At 40.8% G+C, this 16,712-nt stretch overlaps 1 protein-coding gene across 13 annotated transcripts in view; it reads left to right on the forward strand.

Moving 5' to 3' along the window:
• Window positions 1-16,712, forward strand: part of ABLIM1 (actin binding LIM protein 1) — a 164,887-nt gene that overhangs the window by 104,919 nt on the left and 43,256 nt on the right. For all 13 annotated transcript variants that reach the window (XM_065746018.1, XM_065746026.1, XM_065746013.1 and 10 more), the window contains one exon: window positions 357-450. In XM_065746018.1, the coding sequence (XP_065602090.1) occupies window positions 357-450 (94 nt within the window). The remainder of the gene's footprint in view (window positions 1-356; window positions 451-16,712) is intronic.

The raw sequence follows: 16,712 nt of genomic DNA on the forward strand, positions 1-16,712 counted from the left end.
GCTTGGTGACCCTGCCCATGGCAGGGAGGTTGAAGCTAGATGATCCTTGAGGTTCTTTTCAACCCAGGCCGTTCTATGATTCTGTGGTTTAGAAAGACTGCTCTTAAGAATGAAATTTACTTCAGAAGTTCATGCAGGTTACCTTTTCCAGATGGAAACTTAAGGGTTAGTTAAAAAAAATAAATCACTGATGAGAATGTGTTTGTTTGTTTTTTCTTCATTCTTTTACTACAACTTACAAATGTTGAAATCTCTCCTATTTGGCTACTGCTGTTTGTAGGAATGCCAGTGAAGACAAGGGAAGAATCTAAGTCATGCTGTTTATTAAAAGGTGGCTTATGTTTTTTCATTTTCAGAGATGGTGCTCCTTACTGTGAAAAGGACTATCAGGTTCTTTTTGGAGTCAAGTGTGAAGCGTGTCACCAATTCATTACTGGGAAAGTACTAGAGGTAAGTGTTTTGTAAACTGGAGTTTAAGATTTGGGCTACATCCCATTATGTCTTCACACAACTGCAAAGAATACGAAAACTTCTCGTAGGAACGTTTTATTGCTGATTTTAGACTAAAGGACCTCACATTCAGAAATATTTTTATATATCTTTTGCTGACTTTTAGTTTGAGACATCAGTGTTCTCTTTTCATTTGGTCAAATCACTTTAAAGTTGCATATCTTATGTTGTCAGTACTATCTCCCATGGTTGTGACTAGTCCTTGTGAGCTGGAATCCTTAAACTACTCCACATAGATCCCTTTATGTCATCACAGAAATGTTTAATGGGCAAAAATGCTGTGAACTTTCCTTGTGCTATTATCATTGAAATAAGAGAAGCAAAACTGCTGTTTTCTCTCCACATAGGATGCCACATTCAGTGGAAAGAATCTGACTTTCAGGCTTAGGTCTGGAGCTGGGCTGTATAGCTTGGTTTGCTACTTTAGTGTTGTTTAATAGTCAGCCTTCACTGGGGGAAAGAAAAATACTCCACATGCACACAAACACAATCCCCTTTACATTACAAAGAAAGTTGAAGAATTGTGAGAAGTAGTAATAACTTCAGTTACAGGTATATATTTTTTTAAGTTAGGACATAAAAGAAAATAATCTTGAAAGGGTTACTGAAATAAAAGCTCTTGAGGGTGTATTGCAGGTTCTTTTCTTTGTCTTAGTCAACTACATACCAGCTCTCATCAGAAAAGTTTCAGCTTTGTTGTGTAGTAGTAACAGCTTGAATTTCTAGTCTGGAGGTTTCACAGTATTAGCCAGGCTGGCTGCCCCAAAATGAAACTCTGAAATCATGAGGACACTCAGTGCAGCTGTCACTGCTTCCACTGAGGGAATAAAATTTTTCAGTTAGCTGTGCTCTGAGTCTGCCTCCTTTGCAACATATATCTAATTCTTTTAAAGACTCACATAGATAAGTAATGAGAACAGTCTGAGCTTTCCCTTGAGTAGAAAAGCCATGTATCTGGCTTTTATCTGGAGGTCTGCTACCATCTGCTTATCTATTCCCATCTTCCGATGTGTTTTTCAGTTTAGGATTATGAATTGATGACAGCGTAGTTGGAGTGGGAGGCACTGCTGAAGAGAAGTAATTAGATTTGTGAGACTGGGAAGCATAAAATAATTCTAAAATAACTTCAGATGCTATTCCTGCTGTTATTGTATTACTCGGAGCTTATCCAATCTGTTGCTCAAAGCAGTGCTGTCTACTTAGTGGTGTGGAGATGAAAATAATGAAAGGGAAGATTCTCTGTGTCTGTGGAGAACTGTGAAGAAATGAGCTGGGTTTGAAGCCTTTTGTGGAGTGGATGTGAATATAGAAAATTTGCATTCCTGTTGCTCTTTCTAGTATCAATGAGAAAGAAGCATAGCTTTCTGAAAGGATCTTGAGCTGTATCCTTTCAGAGCTGGATCAGCTGAGGGTAGGAAAAGATTAGTTTAACTGAACTAGGGCTCAGCTGCCCATCATAAATGTACTCTAAAAGTTCAGGTTATCAGAGACTTTGTGTCCCATGCAGAACCTTGGTGCAGTTGTTTGGGCCCAAAGTTGGTTTCTCTTCCTGTAGTTCTTTTTCTTCTGATGGCCATTTATTATAAGAAGAATAGACAGCATTTTGCTGAAATAATGGCAAAGGCATCCAACCTTTTGTAAGGGTCAAAATTATAGAAAATAGGTAAAGGATTTTCCATTTTACTTAGGCTCTGCAGAATCAGAATGTGTTTATGAAATAGAAACAGACCCTTTGATATTACAAATATATGGAAATATTAACCATGTAATCAGTTCATGGTTCAAGCAGAAATTCTAGTCTTACCATTTGTGGCAATTTATCAGAGACACAGCCCATAATAATACAGTAGGGGGCAGCAGTAGTTCTCAGTGTGCAAGGAAGACCAAACGATAAAGCCTGTGGAAGTTGACTTGCTCATACAGAGCAACTGTTTCCTAATTTGTTTAAATGATGTTTGAATCTGACTGCTGTGTGGCAGGTGTAGCCTGGGCAAGTTCTTAGAGACTTCCACCAAAAAATGTACTATTTTGTAGTCACAGACACCATTGGGACATTCATTTAACCGTTAGCAGCATGGATAGTCTGTGAATACAGCTCACCAGGTGTCATCTGGGAATGCAGATCCAGGAGACACATTTAAGCACTTTTTTCATTAGGCCGCACTTGGAAAAATGCTCAGAAGGTACAACTAATGTTCAGTAATACGTGGTAGCTAATGTAACAATGGACTAGTTTATTGGCTCCTCCCAGAAGTCTTTTACACTGTCAAATATCACTGTTTTAAAGGGCAAGACTAATGCCTTTTAATTAGACTAAAGACACTAGTAAGTGAAAACATAAGATGAGAAAATCATATGTCAGCACATGTGGCCCCATTGAACAGAAAAGGTAGTTTACAGGATGGGGTCAGAGCATGACATAAATCCTCTGGTAACAAGGGAGATGAGAGATCAAAAGCAGCTGGGGCTGTTGAAGATAATTCATAGATCAGGATTTACTAAGGTCATGGAGGACTGCAGACCCTTTCAAGACAGGACAGTTAGCAATCTCCTTAGCCTGTACAGGACATCACCCACAACCTTTCAGTACATCTGAAGTTTTAATTTACCTGAAGCTCGAGATTCTCGCAGGAGGATTACCATTTTCCCCTTTTTATTTTCTTAAGCTGTGTTGCTTTGGCAAAGTTGGTTATTTTTGGTACTCCTGACATGTGAGTTGTCTCTTGTCCTGCTTCCTATCTTGGGAACAGAACCACATTCTCAGGGTAAAATAACTCGGTTATAGGCATGGTTATGGCATCACTGAACAGCCCATGATCTACCCAAATATTTGTTTTGACTGTATTAATAAAAATTATCTTCAATCTACTTGTCAGTTAAATATTTATTCTATCAGGAGCAGTGTATGCTTTTTCATTTGCAGTTTGGAGGGAGATATGTGGCACATTATATGCAAACACTTCCCTCTCGTGGATCAGAAGCGATCAGCAGCATGGTGATTTTCCTAAAAGGAAAATTTATAGTAAAGCAGGAAAACTAAAGAAAAATGAAAACATGAAACTGAGCTTTCTTTGTGGAGGCTGGTGCTGTCTGCTTCTAGAGTAAGAGTTAATATTTTTTAATGAAAATTTGAGATGCTTTGCAACATCTCAGGCTTGCAGCTCCTGGTTGCTGCTGTCCCTCATTGTTGCTTAGCCCCTCTGAGAAATCAGGCCCTCAGGCTTCCACACTGAGCAGTCACTAAGGGAGGCAACTGCTGAAGATGATGTGAGCCAAAGAGACCTCGTCTTAAAGGGCATCCTCAGCAAACTGTGATAGAAAAGCTGGAGTTTCATAGAAAGTAGAATTCCTTAGGTTGGAAGCGGTCTTAAATCCCATTCAGTTCCAGCCTGCTGCTGTGGGCTGGTTGCCACCCACCAGTTCAGGGCCCAGAGCCCCATCCAACCTGATCTTGAGCACCTCCAGGAATGGGGCACCCACAGTTTCTCTGGTCAGCCTGTTCCAGTGCCTCAGGTTTGAGCTGAGGCTTTGAGAAAACAGAATTTCTACAGCCATTCTGTAAAAATAATCTCTCTGCTCAGTTTTCTATTATTAGAAAAACTATGATTTATTTTGCTAGCATCCAGATATGATGGAAGAAACTCTTTCTTTTTTCTAACTATTTCTGACAAATTTCAGTAGCTGTAAAAATACTATATGCCTTTAAGTCAAATCAAATATTTCTCATGTTATTTCGTACATAACTTTCTGTGACAAATAGCTGCAAATAATAGATGAGTCTGTGTACTACCACAGTGAATGTGGTATCTGATGAGAAATTGCTATTGCAACTTTCTTTAGAGTACAGATACTTTAATACTTGAGTATTCAAGATACCGTTGTCAAGGCAACAGAGATCAGTGTTCTTCCTTGGGTTTTTCCAGCAGTAGGAAACCTTTATTTGTGGAAAAAATTACTGATTTCCTCTTAACTTCAGAGAAAAACATTTACTGTCAAACAGTAATGGTATAATGATTGTGAGGGCTGTCTTTCACACCTTCCACTATGCTACTGTTGATATAGCTTCAAGGCTTGCCTATTGAAAGATGCCCATCTGATCCTGATCCTACAGATCTCTGAGAAGATGTGTAAACTTCTGCATGTATTTAGTTGTGTTAAAGACACTGGCTTAAATCATTTTTGTACATTGTGTTTATCATACACAATACAATTATTCCTCTAGGGCTTGTTTTAAAATACGTTAAATCACTGAGAAGCTTTCCACCGACTTCAGAGAAAAGTGGATCATGCCTACACACATGCATATCATCTGTGCTTATCTAAAGTGTTTTACAAAGCTCCTAAGTAGTTCCTAAGCTCCTCTTAGTTCTGCAGAAGGAAAGCAGCAAGGCAAGAACAGGTGAATAACTTACTTACATGAGATCAGATAGAAAGCGTGTAAATGAGAATCAGGTGTGCAGATTTCCACCAGTTTTCATTTTTGAGGATTTTTTTAAATAGTTTTGTTGTTGTTGTTTTTTTCTTGCTGTAAATGCTATGTATTTGACCTCATGATCTTGAGATCAAGTTATATACATCTACTGTCAAATCCCACAACCATCTGGCTACTCTACCCATTTATTTTTTTAATGCTACTTGCTTGTTATTCATTAGCAAATATAAAACCATTCTGTGATTTCTCCTGGCTGCGCATGGCTCGAGTTCCTGTTGTGGTGGGCTGTTTCCTGAGCCCTGCTGAAACTTGCATGCCACCTTATGAGCAGTGGCGTGGTGCCATTTTAACAGATGGCCCTTAAGAGAGAAATGCCAGAGAACCAGAAGTCTTCTTTGACTTCACCCTGCACAGTGAAGCTTTACATATTTCCATACCATAATTTATGCTGCACGTCCCTTTACTAAGAAGAGGTTGAGTGTATTTAAGCGGTTGCATTTGCCATGAAGGAAGCTTAGTGCTTCTAGATGCTGTTACTTTAATGTCCAGAATTTAAAGATCTGTAACCTGTACTGAATGTAATTCAGAGGTGCCAATTCTGAGGCACCCTAACTTCAGAAATGAGAAATTAATAATAATTTAAAAACAAGGAGAGAAAAAAGATGCTGTGGTTGTGTAAGGAAACTGGATCCATATTTAAAGGCAAAGAATGCAAGCCAGAGTAGCATGTAAGTTTGTTCAAGTGTTGATTTCTGGTCTAGATTCTAGATTTAGAAGCTCACATGTCTTTGTCTTGCAAAGATCCATGCCATACAGGTTGTTGTTAGGAGCTGCAGTGCATTCACTTGTCTGGTCCTGTTTTCTTACACAACTTCTAGATCGAGAAACCATGTAGAGAATCTCTTAAAACAAACATAGATGTATTTAAATTCCATTTAGAAGCGTTAAACGAAAGGCAAACAAACTCTTCAGTTGAATTAAATGTTGAACAGGGCTGCTCTCGTAGTGATTATGCAGGAGCATCACAAAATGTGTCACTGTCCAGATTTTGGTTATGCAATCTGTGCTAGTAAAGCAGGTCAAGGTGATTTAAAATGTTGGAGCACCTTTATAAAGGAAGCAATGTAGAACAAAGAGTGGTGTTATGATGAGTCCTTGGTTGTGTGTTAAAGTGGCTATGAAAAGAATTGCTGAACAATGTATTAGGGATCTGTTTTCATATGAGCACACACCTCATAGGCTTGGGAGAGAATTTGCTGTCAACTGTGGCTCCCACTCAGCGTTATCACCTTCACACAGCATAAAAATGCAGCAGCAGGGGGCTGCACAGTACATGAGAAGAAGCAGAGGCACATAGTGCATGCCTTGTTAGTTCTGTGATTTGCTTTGTGCTTAGTTTTACTCCTCTTAAATAAATGGGAAAACATGAATGTGTTGCCTGTACATCCCCAGGTACGTACTAAGAAAGCAGCAGCGGTAGATGCTGCTGTTGTTTGCCCTTTATTTGCTGCCATAGACAGCAAGTACGTACAGCAGAGCACAGGGGTTTTGTTGCTGGTAAATACCTGTTAAGAGGTCAGATAGATCGGCTTATAGAACCCACTGAACACTGATTTCTGCACACAGATGTTTACAGTGTGAGTCTGAAGGTTATTCTGAGAGTGCATGGGGGGGGTATATGTGCAGGGAAAGAAGCACCCCAGTACCTTCCCGCATTAGTCTGAACCAGAACACAGTCTCAGCATAACTAAATGTTTCTGAGGAAACCAGACTAAGGCCCAGGAGGCTGCCTAAATTCTTCAGAAGCTGTGAAAGTATCGTTTAATAACTTCCAGAGCCAGAGAGTGCCGGTTTCACACTGGGAGGACACCTGTCCCTGAGGGATGAACACTGGGAGCTCCATCAGCATTAAGCGGTGACACACCAGTGATGAGAAATGGTCCTGCCCCTGCCTGGGCTGGGATCCTTCCCCTTTTCCTTCCCTCGGAGTGGGCTGGCCGAGCTCTGGCAGGGAGCACAGCGTGCAGCTGCTGGGGCTGGGGGCTGCGTGCCTCGCCTGGGTCCTGCTGTCAGAGCTGCAGGGAGGCTGCCCGCAGTGAGGAGGCATGGATTCACACTGAGCAGTTCTTCTCAGAAGGTAAATGTCTTCCTGGGTCTGAACTGGAAGGAAATAGATTTTATTTTCAGGGAGAGGAGGCAGCTTTGTGATGTGGCTGAATAGCTTGTCAGTGCTATCAGAAGAGAGTATTTGTACTGTTATTCCTGTACTCCAACAGGCTTTCTTTTGCAGGCTGATGTGTAATCTCATGTTTTACATGGAGAGTGTAGCTAACGTATTTTTAAACTGCCAGGAATAGATGAGTGCAGCACAGAGCTGTTTCTGATTGCAGCTGAGTGCAGATGCATGGAGGAACAATGCGCTGCTTTATCTCAAATATTTCTTAATATAGTATGTGTGATCTTTTGATTGCTTCTGGAGAATTGCTGCATAGCAATGCAGTTAGTTTGTTTCCAGCTTTCCTGCCTTTGAGCTCAGAAACGTGTTTCATCAGTTAACGTCAAACACTGGTGATGCTTGTTCACTTTTTGATGTGTGTTTGTGTAGAAATGGGGAAATGAGAAGTTTAATAATAACTCAGGAATCTGGGTAGGTGGTTCAGGCAGCTTGTCTGTGCTGCTGAGTAGCAGCATAGATTTAATTCACTTCCCTGATTAAAAATATGCTCCTGTAATTGCATAGAGTGTAACACCACACTCTGAGTCAGAAATCTACAGTTAATATATTTCCAGAAGAATAACAAACAGAAGTATAATATTCCAGAAGAATAAGTTGCTTGATGTAAAAATCTTTCCAAGAGGATTTTGGTGGCTTTGCTTTTTGGAACTCAGAAGATCAAACCTGGCAGAAGGGATACCTGTATTTGGAAAAGACTTGACATATAAAGATAGCAGAAGAGATTATCTGAAGTTGATGGAAGTTTGACAGAAGTTGATTTGCTGTAGCATTACCATCACAAGGTATTAACTTCCCAGCAGCAGTGTTGAAACCATCCTGTAGTCAATTAACACATCAGTAGAAAAGGGAGGGATGTTAAGAGGATGTATGAGGCAGTGAATAAGAAGAGCAAGTTGCAACGAGTAATTTGAAGAAATTAAGAAATTACCCATTAAAACTTCCTTATTGCCACGAAGTGACTTGTGAAGTCTTGCAGGTGCTTGTAAGATTTATTGCTTTCTTGAGTACAGTTTTGCTGACTAAGATATGTTTTCCTAGGACAATAGCTTTTTCCTTTTTGTCTTAGTTTAACATTCTCTAGGGTGTTTTGTGCAGCAGATGTTACTGAGAAACTTAGCAAGCTGATAGAAATCCTTAGAAAGATGTTTCATTAGATTCATTTATATGAGTATAAAGTTCCTTGCAACTAACAGCTACCTTTGTGAAGTGTAACTGTTGCTTGCATTGCAGTAGCAGGCAACAGGTACTTAAAGCAGGTAGTTTTTCCCTGTTGTGGGGGCACACATGACATATATTGCTTTATTAGTGGCTGGGTTATTTAATTTTTCTTGTGATTTCATTTTATTAAGAATTCCAATGCATGCCTGTCCCTGCAGAATATTGTTGTTTCTTCTCTGTTTTGGGGGAAACATGACAGTATTGTGGTTCCTATTCACTGCTTCAGTCTCGGTGTTGTGCTAGTGCTACCTGTCACAGTCAGAGGTATGCAGTTACTGACAGTCCCTACACCAGAGTAGCACACTGAAAACAAAACTTTCTGCAGTGTCACACTTGCACCTTTCATTGGGATGTAGTGACAAGGGAATGTGGAGCAGTGTGCTCCATTATGAAGTTACTTTGGCCAGTTTAATTTTTGCTTTTTCTGGACTGAGATCACAATGAAATATTTTTGCAGGATTTTGGTCTTTCATTTTTCAGTTCCACTGTCGGTGGAGAGCTTGCTGGTGACTTGTAGAAGAGCAGGATAGGGCTTACACCTGTCCCCAGTAAAAAGTAATAGGTGGGAAGAATGCAGCAGTAACATGTTTGAAATTTGAGGGGGGAGGAAGAGCCTGTTTGGGCAAGTCTGTGGTTGTCACGCATTTGTAGCAGGCTCCAACCAGGTTCAGCACTTTGTGTCCACACTCTGAGGATCACTTCTCTCTTCTGTTTGCTTCGTCAAGACAATTCCTTAATTAAAAAAAAAAAAAACCAAAAAAACAAAACAACAACAACAACAACAAAAACCCACAACACTTTGAAGTCCAGAGAATCCACACAAGTGTCTTTACTGAACTGATGCCTTAGTGACCACCTGAAGCATGAAATCAGTAGGGTTTAATTGCACATACATGTTACATTAGAAAATCTGACAGATGTGGTAGTTCTTCAGGTAGCTATCTGTGTTGTATGACATTTATTACAAGCTTTTTTTTCTTTGTAAAAGCAAAAAATAGCATGCAACAAGAGGTGCAGCATCACCAGCAAGACTGATACTGTGGCACTCACACTGACTCTTGCTTGACATGTTCTGTGGTTTGCAGAGGTCTCTACAATGAGCAACATAAATGACTTGGGTATGAGTGAAAATGTTAAGCATTTGACTTTAACATACGGGATTTGGAGAGATTTGTCTCACATATAGATGGATCTGTTTCTGTAAAGTAGTTATATCTTGGATGAAAATTGTTATTTCCTGAGCAATGAGGAGAGTAAGAACAGAGGCAGCAAGAACTTCAGTTGTATTCAATTCAGACTTGAATGGCAGCAAATTTAGACATCCCTTTTTATTTTATGTCCTTTTCATTACCACATTAATATGCTCTGTCCTGGTTATTTTGTTGGAGTAGTTTTCCTGTGGTAGCTAGAAACCTTGGTTTGCTATGGGAATGAAGGAAACAATGCAGTGATTAAAATGCCCATACCTTGGCTCTGGCAATCATGCACTGCTGTGTTGTTCATGCCATCTAGGATTCAAAAGTATGCTTGCATACTTTTGCATATGTTATTAGAAATCATATGTATGAGAAAATTGACAAACAGAACATAAAATAGACTTCTGCCAATTTCAGCTGACAGAGGTCAATTTCAGTATGCTATCTTCTGACACTACTCTAAGTTATTCTATTTAAGGAGACAACTCTTTCTCTGCATTACCTGTTCACTGGCTTAATTTGATAGCATTATGGCCAGAACTACAAAGCAAGGAAATGCCTGGATGTATTCACTGTCAAAGTGACTCTAGAGTTAAAACAATGTGTTTGAGAAGAAAAATATTTGAAGCAGATCTGTCCTTCTAGGTAACATTGCAGTAATAGGATAAAATGATTTTTAATACTTCTTAGAGCACTGCAGGGCCAGAGTGCTGGATCAGTTTGCTACAAAAGCTGACTATAGACCCCAAAAGGCAAAAATATTTCCTACTCAGTTCAGATCTGGTATATTTTCCTGTTAGAATAACCTGTGAATCTACAAATAAGCATATGTTGAGTGCTTTATTTGCACTTAGTTTCTTACAGTCTACCTTTGTTTTATGTTCTCTTGTTATTGTCTACTAATGTACTGTGTGTGATCTCATCCTTAATTTCTTTTCCCCCTCCTTTGGCCTTCCCAACTTTTATTTCTCTGTTGTTTTTGGGACACTCCCTCTGAACTGAATGCAGACATTAGAACAGAGAGAAGGCTTGGCTAAATTGCATGCCAGAGCTTGTATGGTTCCCCAGACGACCTTCTGACAGAGAACTGGAAAGACATTTTTGTATTAGATTAGCAAGAAAGTCAGCTACAGTTAGCGGGCATAGTGTTGTGCTGCTTAGTGGTCCTGCAGGGCTGGGTGACTGAGAATGAAGCTCTTTGTTTGGCTGTGCTGAACATGATAATTTTGCTCCATGGTGAGCTACTCGATCTCTCACACTCTCACATGCTTCATCAATAGGAAGTGCTTTGCACTTGCCTGTAGAGCAGGCTGGCAGGAGTTTTGCTGAGCTCTGCACAGGACTGTTCTCCCAGCCAGGCCCGTTCTGCAGAGCCCCTGGTGCAGCCCCAGCAGCAGCTCAGGTCCTGATGCAGCACATGTTGCCCCAGACTTCTGCCCCTGTGTTTGGACTGCCTGCTGAGCCACAAACCACATCAGCAAAAGCTTGCTTCTAGCAGCAAGACTCCTGCTGTCCTGGGAATGTTGCTGCTTTGCCGTGGCAGCTGGTGGAGTAAATTTTCAGTGTGAACTGACTTAACTCCATTAGAAATTTCTCTGGTGTGACCTTAGCTCTGTCTGTAAGTATTCTGCTGGACCTGTCTGAGCCTGTGCTCCCTTTGAGCAGTCTCTGTAATGACTTCTGTCTTTATAAAGCCATAGGAATGGAGTTCAAGGTCAGAGAGACTGCTAAAAGCATCTTACTTCATCTTATCTTTTCAAAATCAGAGCTTTTCCCTAAAATAAGCAAATAAAAGCTTATCGCTTGTGAAAATCTGCTTTGCCATGAAGGCTGCAGGGTGATTGTAAAATCACGTTTACCTTCTTGCTATTTAAATTTACCTCTACTGTAGAAATTTCATCTCATTTTGAAGTTAAATTTGTCTAACTTGTTGATGATGTCATAGTTGCGTGGCTGTTTTGTTTTTTTTCAGTGGGATCAAAAAGCTCATTCTCTTTCCTGCTATTATCTCTTTTCTTTGCTTTTAATTACTTTTCCATTGCGATCCAGTCACTGTTGATACCTCCCTCCGAGCAGTGGTGGGTTCTGAGGCCTTCAAGTTCACAGCTCACGTTGTTCTCCTATTCTGCAGCTCCACATGCTCACTTGCCAGTATTACAATAGTGACTCTGTAGTCTATGGTCAGAAGCAGAACCTTTCTCCTGCTTTTCTTTTATAAATTCTTTGTATACAACAAATGATCAGAAGAACCAGCTGTGTCAGGTACCCTGAGAGCTTTCTCTGGGATGTCACTGATGATGTCCTCCAGCTGCCTCCCTCAGTGTCTGTTGACCACAACATGTCCCTCAGTCTCCCAGGGCCCTGCTTGCTTGATTTGCAGGCATTCTGTTTTCCATTAGGCTATTCAAGCATACTTGTTGGATTAAAGATAGTGAAACAGGCATTGAGTCACCAGCAGATTTGCAAGGAAGGGGTTTATCTTCTTGTCTAGGCCAGCAGAAGAGGTACCTCATGCTGTGGGTAGGAGGAAGCCAGCTATGAGGTATCTCTCCCCTGCTAACACATCCATCTGTCAGACAAATGCTTAGCTGTATAGATATATTTTGAGATTCTTGTTTAGTAATTATTCAAATCTCTTAATTTGTAAATGTAGACTCATAGCAAACAGTAATTTAAAAAAAATCTTGCCCAAAAAACAGTATCAAACATGAGAAGCACATCTTTAGCATTGCTAAGATCTGAGAAGACCGAAACTAGTTAGAATGCCATCAGTTCCCATGTGCATTCACTACAAGACAGAATATGGTGTAAACACTGCACACATTCAAGAGTTTTGCTTCTTTGCAGGATATACACGTATCTTAATTCCAGCCAGTACATATGTTTTCTCTGAATTGTCTCTGATGTGGTCAGTCAGTGGGGTTTAGATTTCTCCGTGCATAAATGTAACCAGGGATCCTAATGGAGATAACAGTCAGTATTGTACCTGTATCTGCTATTACTTTGCTTCTCTGTACAGGCAACAGTACTCTCACAGGTCACTTTGGGCTCCTGTGGGTACCTTTCTTAGTTGAGTGCCATCTCCTTCTTTGCAGTACCAACTTCCTGCTATTTCTGCATAGGCAGTGTAAGTTCTCACTGTAGCAGTGGGTAAGCAATACGTGGATTTGCTCCATGCGGGCTGGATGAGTGGCTGCCATAAGGAATATCATCTGTAGCTAAGCGTATTTCACCTTTGCACATCACTGGGTGCTGCAGGAAGGTGAGAGCTTGAGGCAGAGCTGACAGCCCCATCACAAGTGATAGCTGTGACCTTGCTGTAGAATAAATCCAGTTCACACTTAGCTGCCAGGACCGATTCCAGTTGTCTAGCCTGAAGGGATTTGGCCAGAAGCATTACTTGCATCTTTGCTTTAAGGAAAAACTGTATTTCAAGCAGCTAATAATTGCATTACTATTATTAATAACTAACGGATATAATAATACTGTAGGCTGATGAATTAACACTAGTAAGTTGCAAAGTTTAATACTGTCCACCTGCTAAGGGATGTAATAGCATGACACTGTCAGTCGCTGTTGGGATGCTGGAAAGTATTTCTGTATAAAAATCAGAAAGCAGGCCTGAATTAACAGTGCAGGCGTTCATAGCAGCAGGACAGCTGCAGCTCTGGCTTGCCCGAGAAAGCACAGCCATCAATGGAAGGCTCTGAGGGTCTTCCATGTCTCTTGCGTGCAAGTTGTCACTCAGATTTAGGGTCAGGGTCTCACGCTCCATTTCCCACGTCCCCTCGTGTGCTGTTCTGCCCTGGCTGGCAGGGGCTGCTGGGGGCTGGGCCTGGGGTGGCTCTGGTATTGCTATGAAGGGAAAGTCAGTACAGATTGTGAAGTCTTTTGGAAGCAGAGGAGCTGTGCTTTTATTTTTGTATCTCAGAGCAGACATTTGTGACTTGCTGGACAGATAAGAGCCTGGGAAAAGCGAGTGGACAGCTTGGGCCAGGATGTTTTTAAAAGCAAATGTTGGTCTTAGTGTTTGTGCTGTTCCACCCGCCTGTGAGATCACAGGAGCCTGCAGAGAAGGAAACAATGGAATTTGATATTATCCCCAACATCAAACAGGGTGAAGGGTTCTGTGACCTCTGCGAGTAATTAAAATAAAGCTTCACTGAAAAATGGTAGGCTGCTGCTGCAGTTCCTGTTTTACAATTCATGGCATTCCTTAAGGGGTTTGAAGATGAGGCTGAGCTATTCTTTGTGCTGCTCTTTGGTCCTTAAGAGAGTTAAGAAATCAGGTCACCCTCCTCGAGTCGTGGTGGGACTAAATTTTTGATGAGATTTGTCAGTCGAAGAGCCATTGTACCTCTTTATAATAAGAAGTAAAGAAAATGCTCTTTAAAGCACACTTAAAGCTACATAACAGGGTGGTTTTTTTTAGTGTTTAAATGATATTTGAAAAACTTTCTACATGTTTAATAGCTGCTTGTCAGGTGATTGCTGAGATATCTTTGAATGGAGAGTGAGTGAATGCAGCTGTGCAAATGTAATGCAACAAAAATGCACTTAATTGTGTCTTTTGGCCAATAAAAATGTCTGCTGGTAATTAGTTCTTCCTGTACCAGACCCACTGGCATGTGAACACTCCTGGTGGGATTCTTGTTATTGTCCTTTCCTGGCTCTTGTTCACTGTTGTTCTGAAAAGCAGGCAGGAGTGAAGACATGAATAATAGGACGTCTTACACTCTCACATTAACCAAAGAGGGAAACACTGGTTAAATCAGACTAGAGCTGTGCAAGCCCCTGGATAATAAAAGTCTTGTGGAAAGTTGGGGAACAGAGTTAAGCAAGGGGTGGTCTCCGAAAATGCAGTGACATTATCATAGAAGTGGGAAAAGACCACAAAGATCATCTAGTCCAACTGTCACTGCTTGACTTTGAAGTCCTGTGGACGTGTGCTGAGAGCTGCACGTGCTTGGAGCAGGTGCTTGTGCTGGGTTTCTGGGGTATGGTGCATCAGCTTTCATGCAGCTGAGAGATTCTGTGCAATAAACTGTAAGGGAAGTCAGGGTGTGGAGTGAACCACTGACATTACTGAGCATGAATTTTGTAGCCTGAGAGCTGGGTGACCAGGTATCTGAATACTTCATCCACTGTAGATTCAGAATTTTTTCCTAATACTACTAATTAACTGGTGAATCAATCAGTCACACCAGTAGAAATCACTGATCAAAGCTGTGAATTAACTGCAAATTAAAGAATACTAAAATCAGAAGCTTGGGGGACTGCCACAGGAACCACACCACATCCAAAGAATCAGCAGCTTTTGCTTAAGGCAGTGCAGTGCAGCATTTGATTAAAACGTGGGTGTGATATGTCCTGTTCCTAAAGCACACACCTCAGAGGCCAGAATGGAACAGAGGCTGAAGCTGTACGGATGGGAATGAGTGATGCTTTTTGTTATCTGCATGCCACGGTACTTTCCCAATATATCCGTTTAACTGAATCTTAACTACTGCTTTATCTGATAACATCAGTGCACAGACATTTGGGCAGTTAACTGAAATTAAGAAAGGTTTTGACCTCAGTGTTGTTTCAGTCTTTCGTGTCTGGGCATTTGGATAACATCTCATGAGACATGATCTGATCTCAGATGGGTTATCTCAGAGGTGAATTAAAATAATATAACAGGACCTAAGCTCGTTTTACTTTGGTCTATATAGCTGCTCAGCTACTCCACTGAATGCCTTTTGAGAAGCTGTGAATTTTATTTCAGAAAAGTCCATGTACCTACTGAAAAATTGAGCTCAGTTATGCTGTGGAGATACTCGTTAGTTGGATGAGACAAGCAGAACCCAGATTTTTTTTTCCTGTGTTTCCACATTTCAGCTGCCTTTTAAAGTCATCGCCATCCTGTTTGGAGAGGATGCTTTCCGGCAGTGAGTCAGTCCTGCTAGAAATGTTTTATATCTCACTGACTGGGAGCAGTTCCCAGCACATGAGACTTGCTGCATTCTTTAAATGAAATATGCTTGAAGTTACTTTTGATAAACAGATTCATTGACCTTCATTTTGCTGAGGAACTTCAGGAATGCTCAGAAGTTGGGATTACTTTACCAAACACTGATAAAATTCCTGTTCCTCTCTAAAGGTGATATTGATTGTATAAGACAGAAAGTGCAGGGAAGTGTATAGGCTCCTGCTGAGTGCTGAACTGTCTGAATTGGAGACTGCCTTTGGACCTCATTCAGCATTCCCAGCCTTATGCTGCATACAGGTGTTTTGTGTATGTCACTGGGGAATACTTTCAGAAGCATACGGGGTTAACTTGTTAGAAAGTCAGATGCAGTGTTTAAGGTCTTTTAGAATCCAGTACTTGTCACTGTTTTGATGTTGTTGGTGTTAGGTTTTTTTATTATTATTATTTGATTTTTACTTTCATTAGCATTTTGAAAAAGCCTAGTTTGGACTTCACCTACTTAGTCTGTGATGCGTTGGTTGCTTTGCTGTACTAAGGAGAGGAAATCAAAATTCTCTGTACCTTCATTTTTCCTGTCCTTGTAGGCCTGAAATCTGATCAGCCTAGATTATTATGAGTATCAATGTATTTAAGAGACAGAATGATTCAGTGGATTTGGATTCATGTAACAGGATCTAGAGTCGTTAGCATCTTTGGGTTAATAGTTCAGACAGCTCAAGCTGTCTGCACCCACGAATCTTCTGAAGTCAGACATTTGTGAATTAAGTTAATGGTCCCAAAAGTTGCTCTGGAAAGCTCTCCCACCATTAATGCCCGTATCAGCAGTGTTGGGAAAGCAGCCAAGGAATGCAGTGGCAGGTTGGAAACTGTCATTCGTGGCTTAAATTCATCTGTTAACAATGGAGCGATTGAGAAAATAAATGATGTCTGCAGGATGGGGAGGCAGAGGGTTTAAACCAATGTCTGACTGCACTGTAACGTTCATTGCTTTGGACCTTTAAGTGGAGATTCAAGAATGTATTGGGCAAAGCCAGGGAGAATAGATAGATTGGGACATAGCTCTCACCTGGATGTCTTTAATGTGCAGATTACCTAAATGGGAAGGTGTGAAGAGGAAGGGCTGTTCTAGGCTTTTTCTTGTATCCTTTC

This window comes from Cyrtonyx montezumae, unplaced genomic scaffold (genome assembly GCF_038088225.1).
Source record: "Cyrtonyx montezumae isolate F1298 unplaced genomic scaffold, pur_monq_1.0 scaffold_4, whole genome shotgun sequence".
Lineage (NCBI taxonomy): Eukaryota > Metazoa > Chordata > Aves > Galliformes > Odontophoridae > Cyrtonyx > Cyrtonyx montezumae.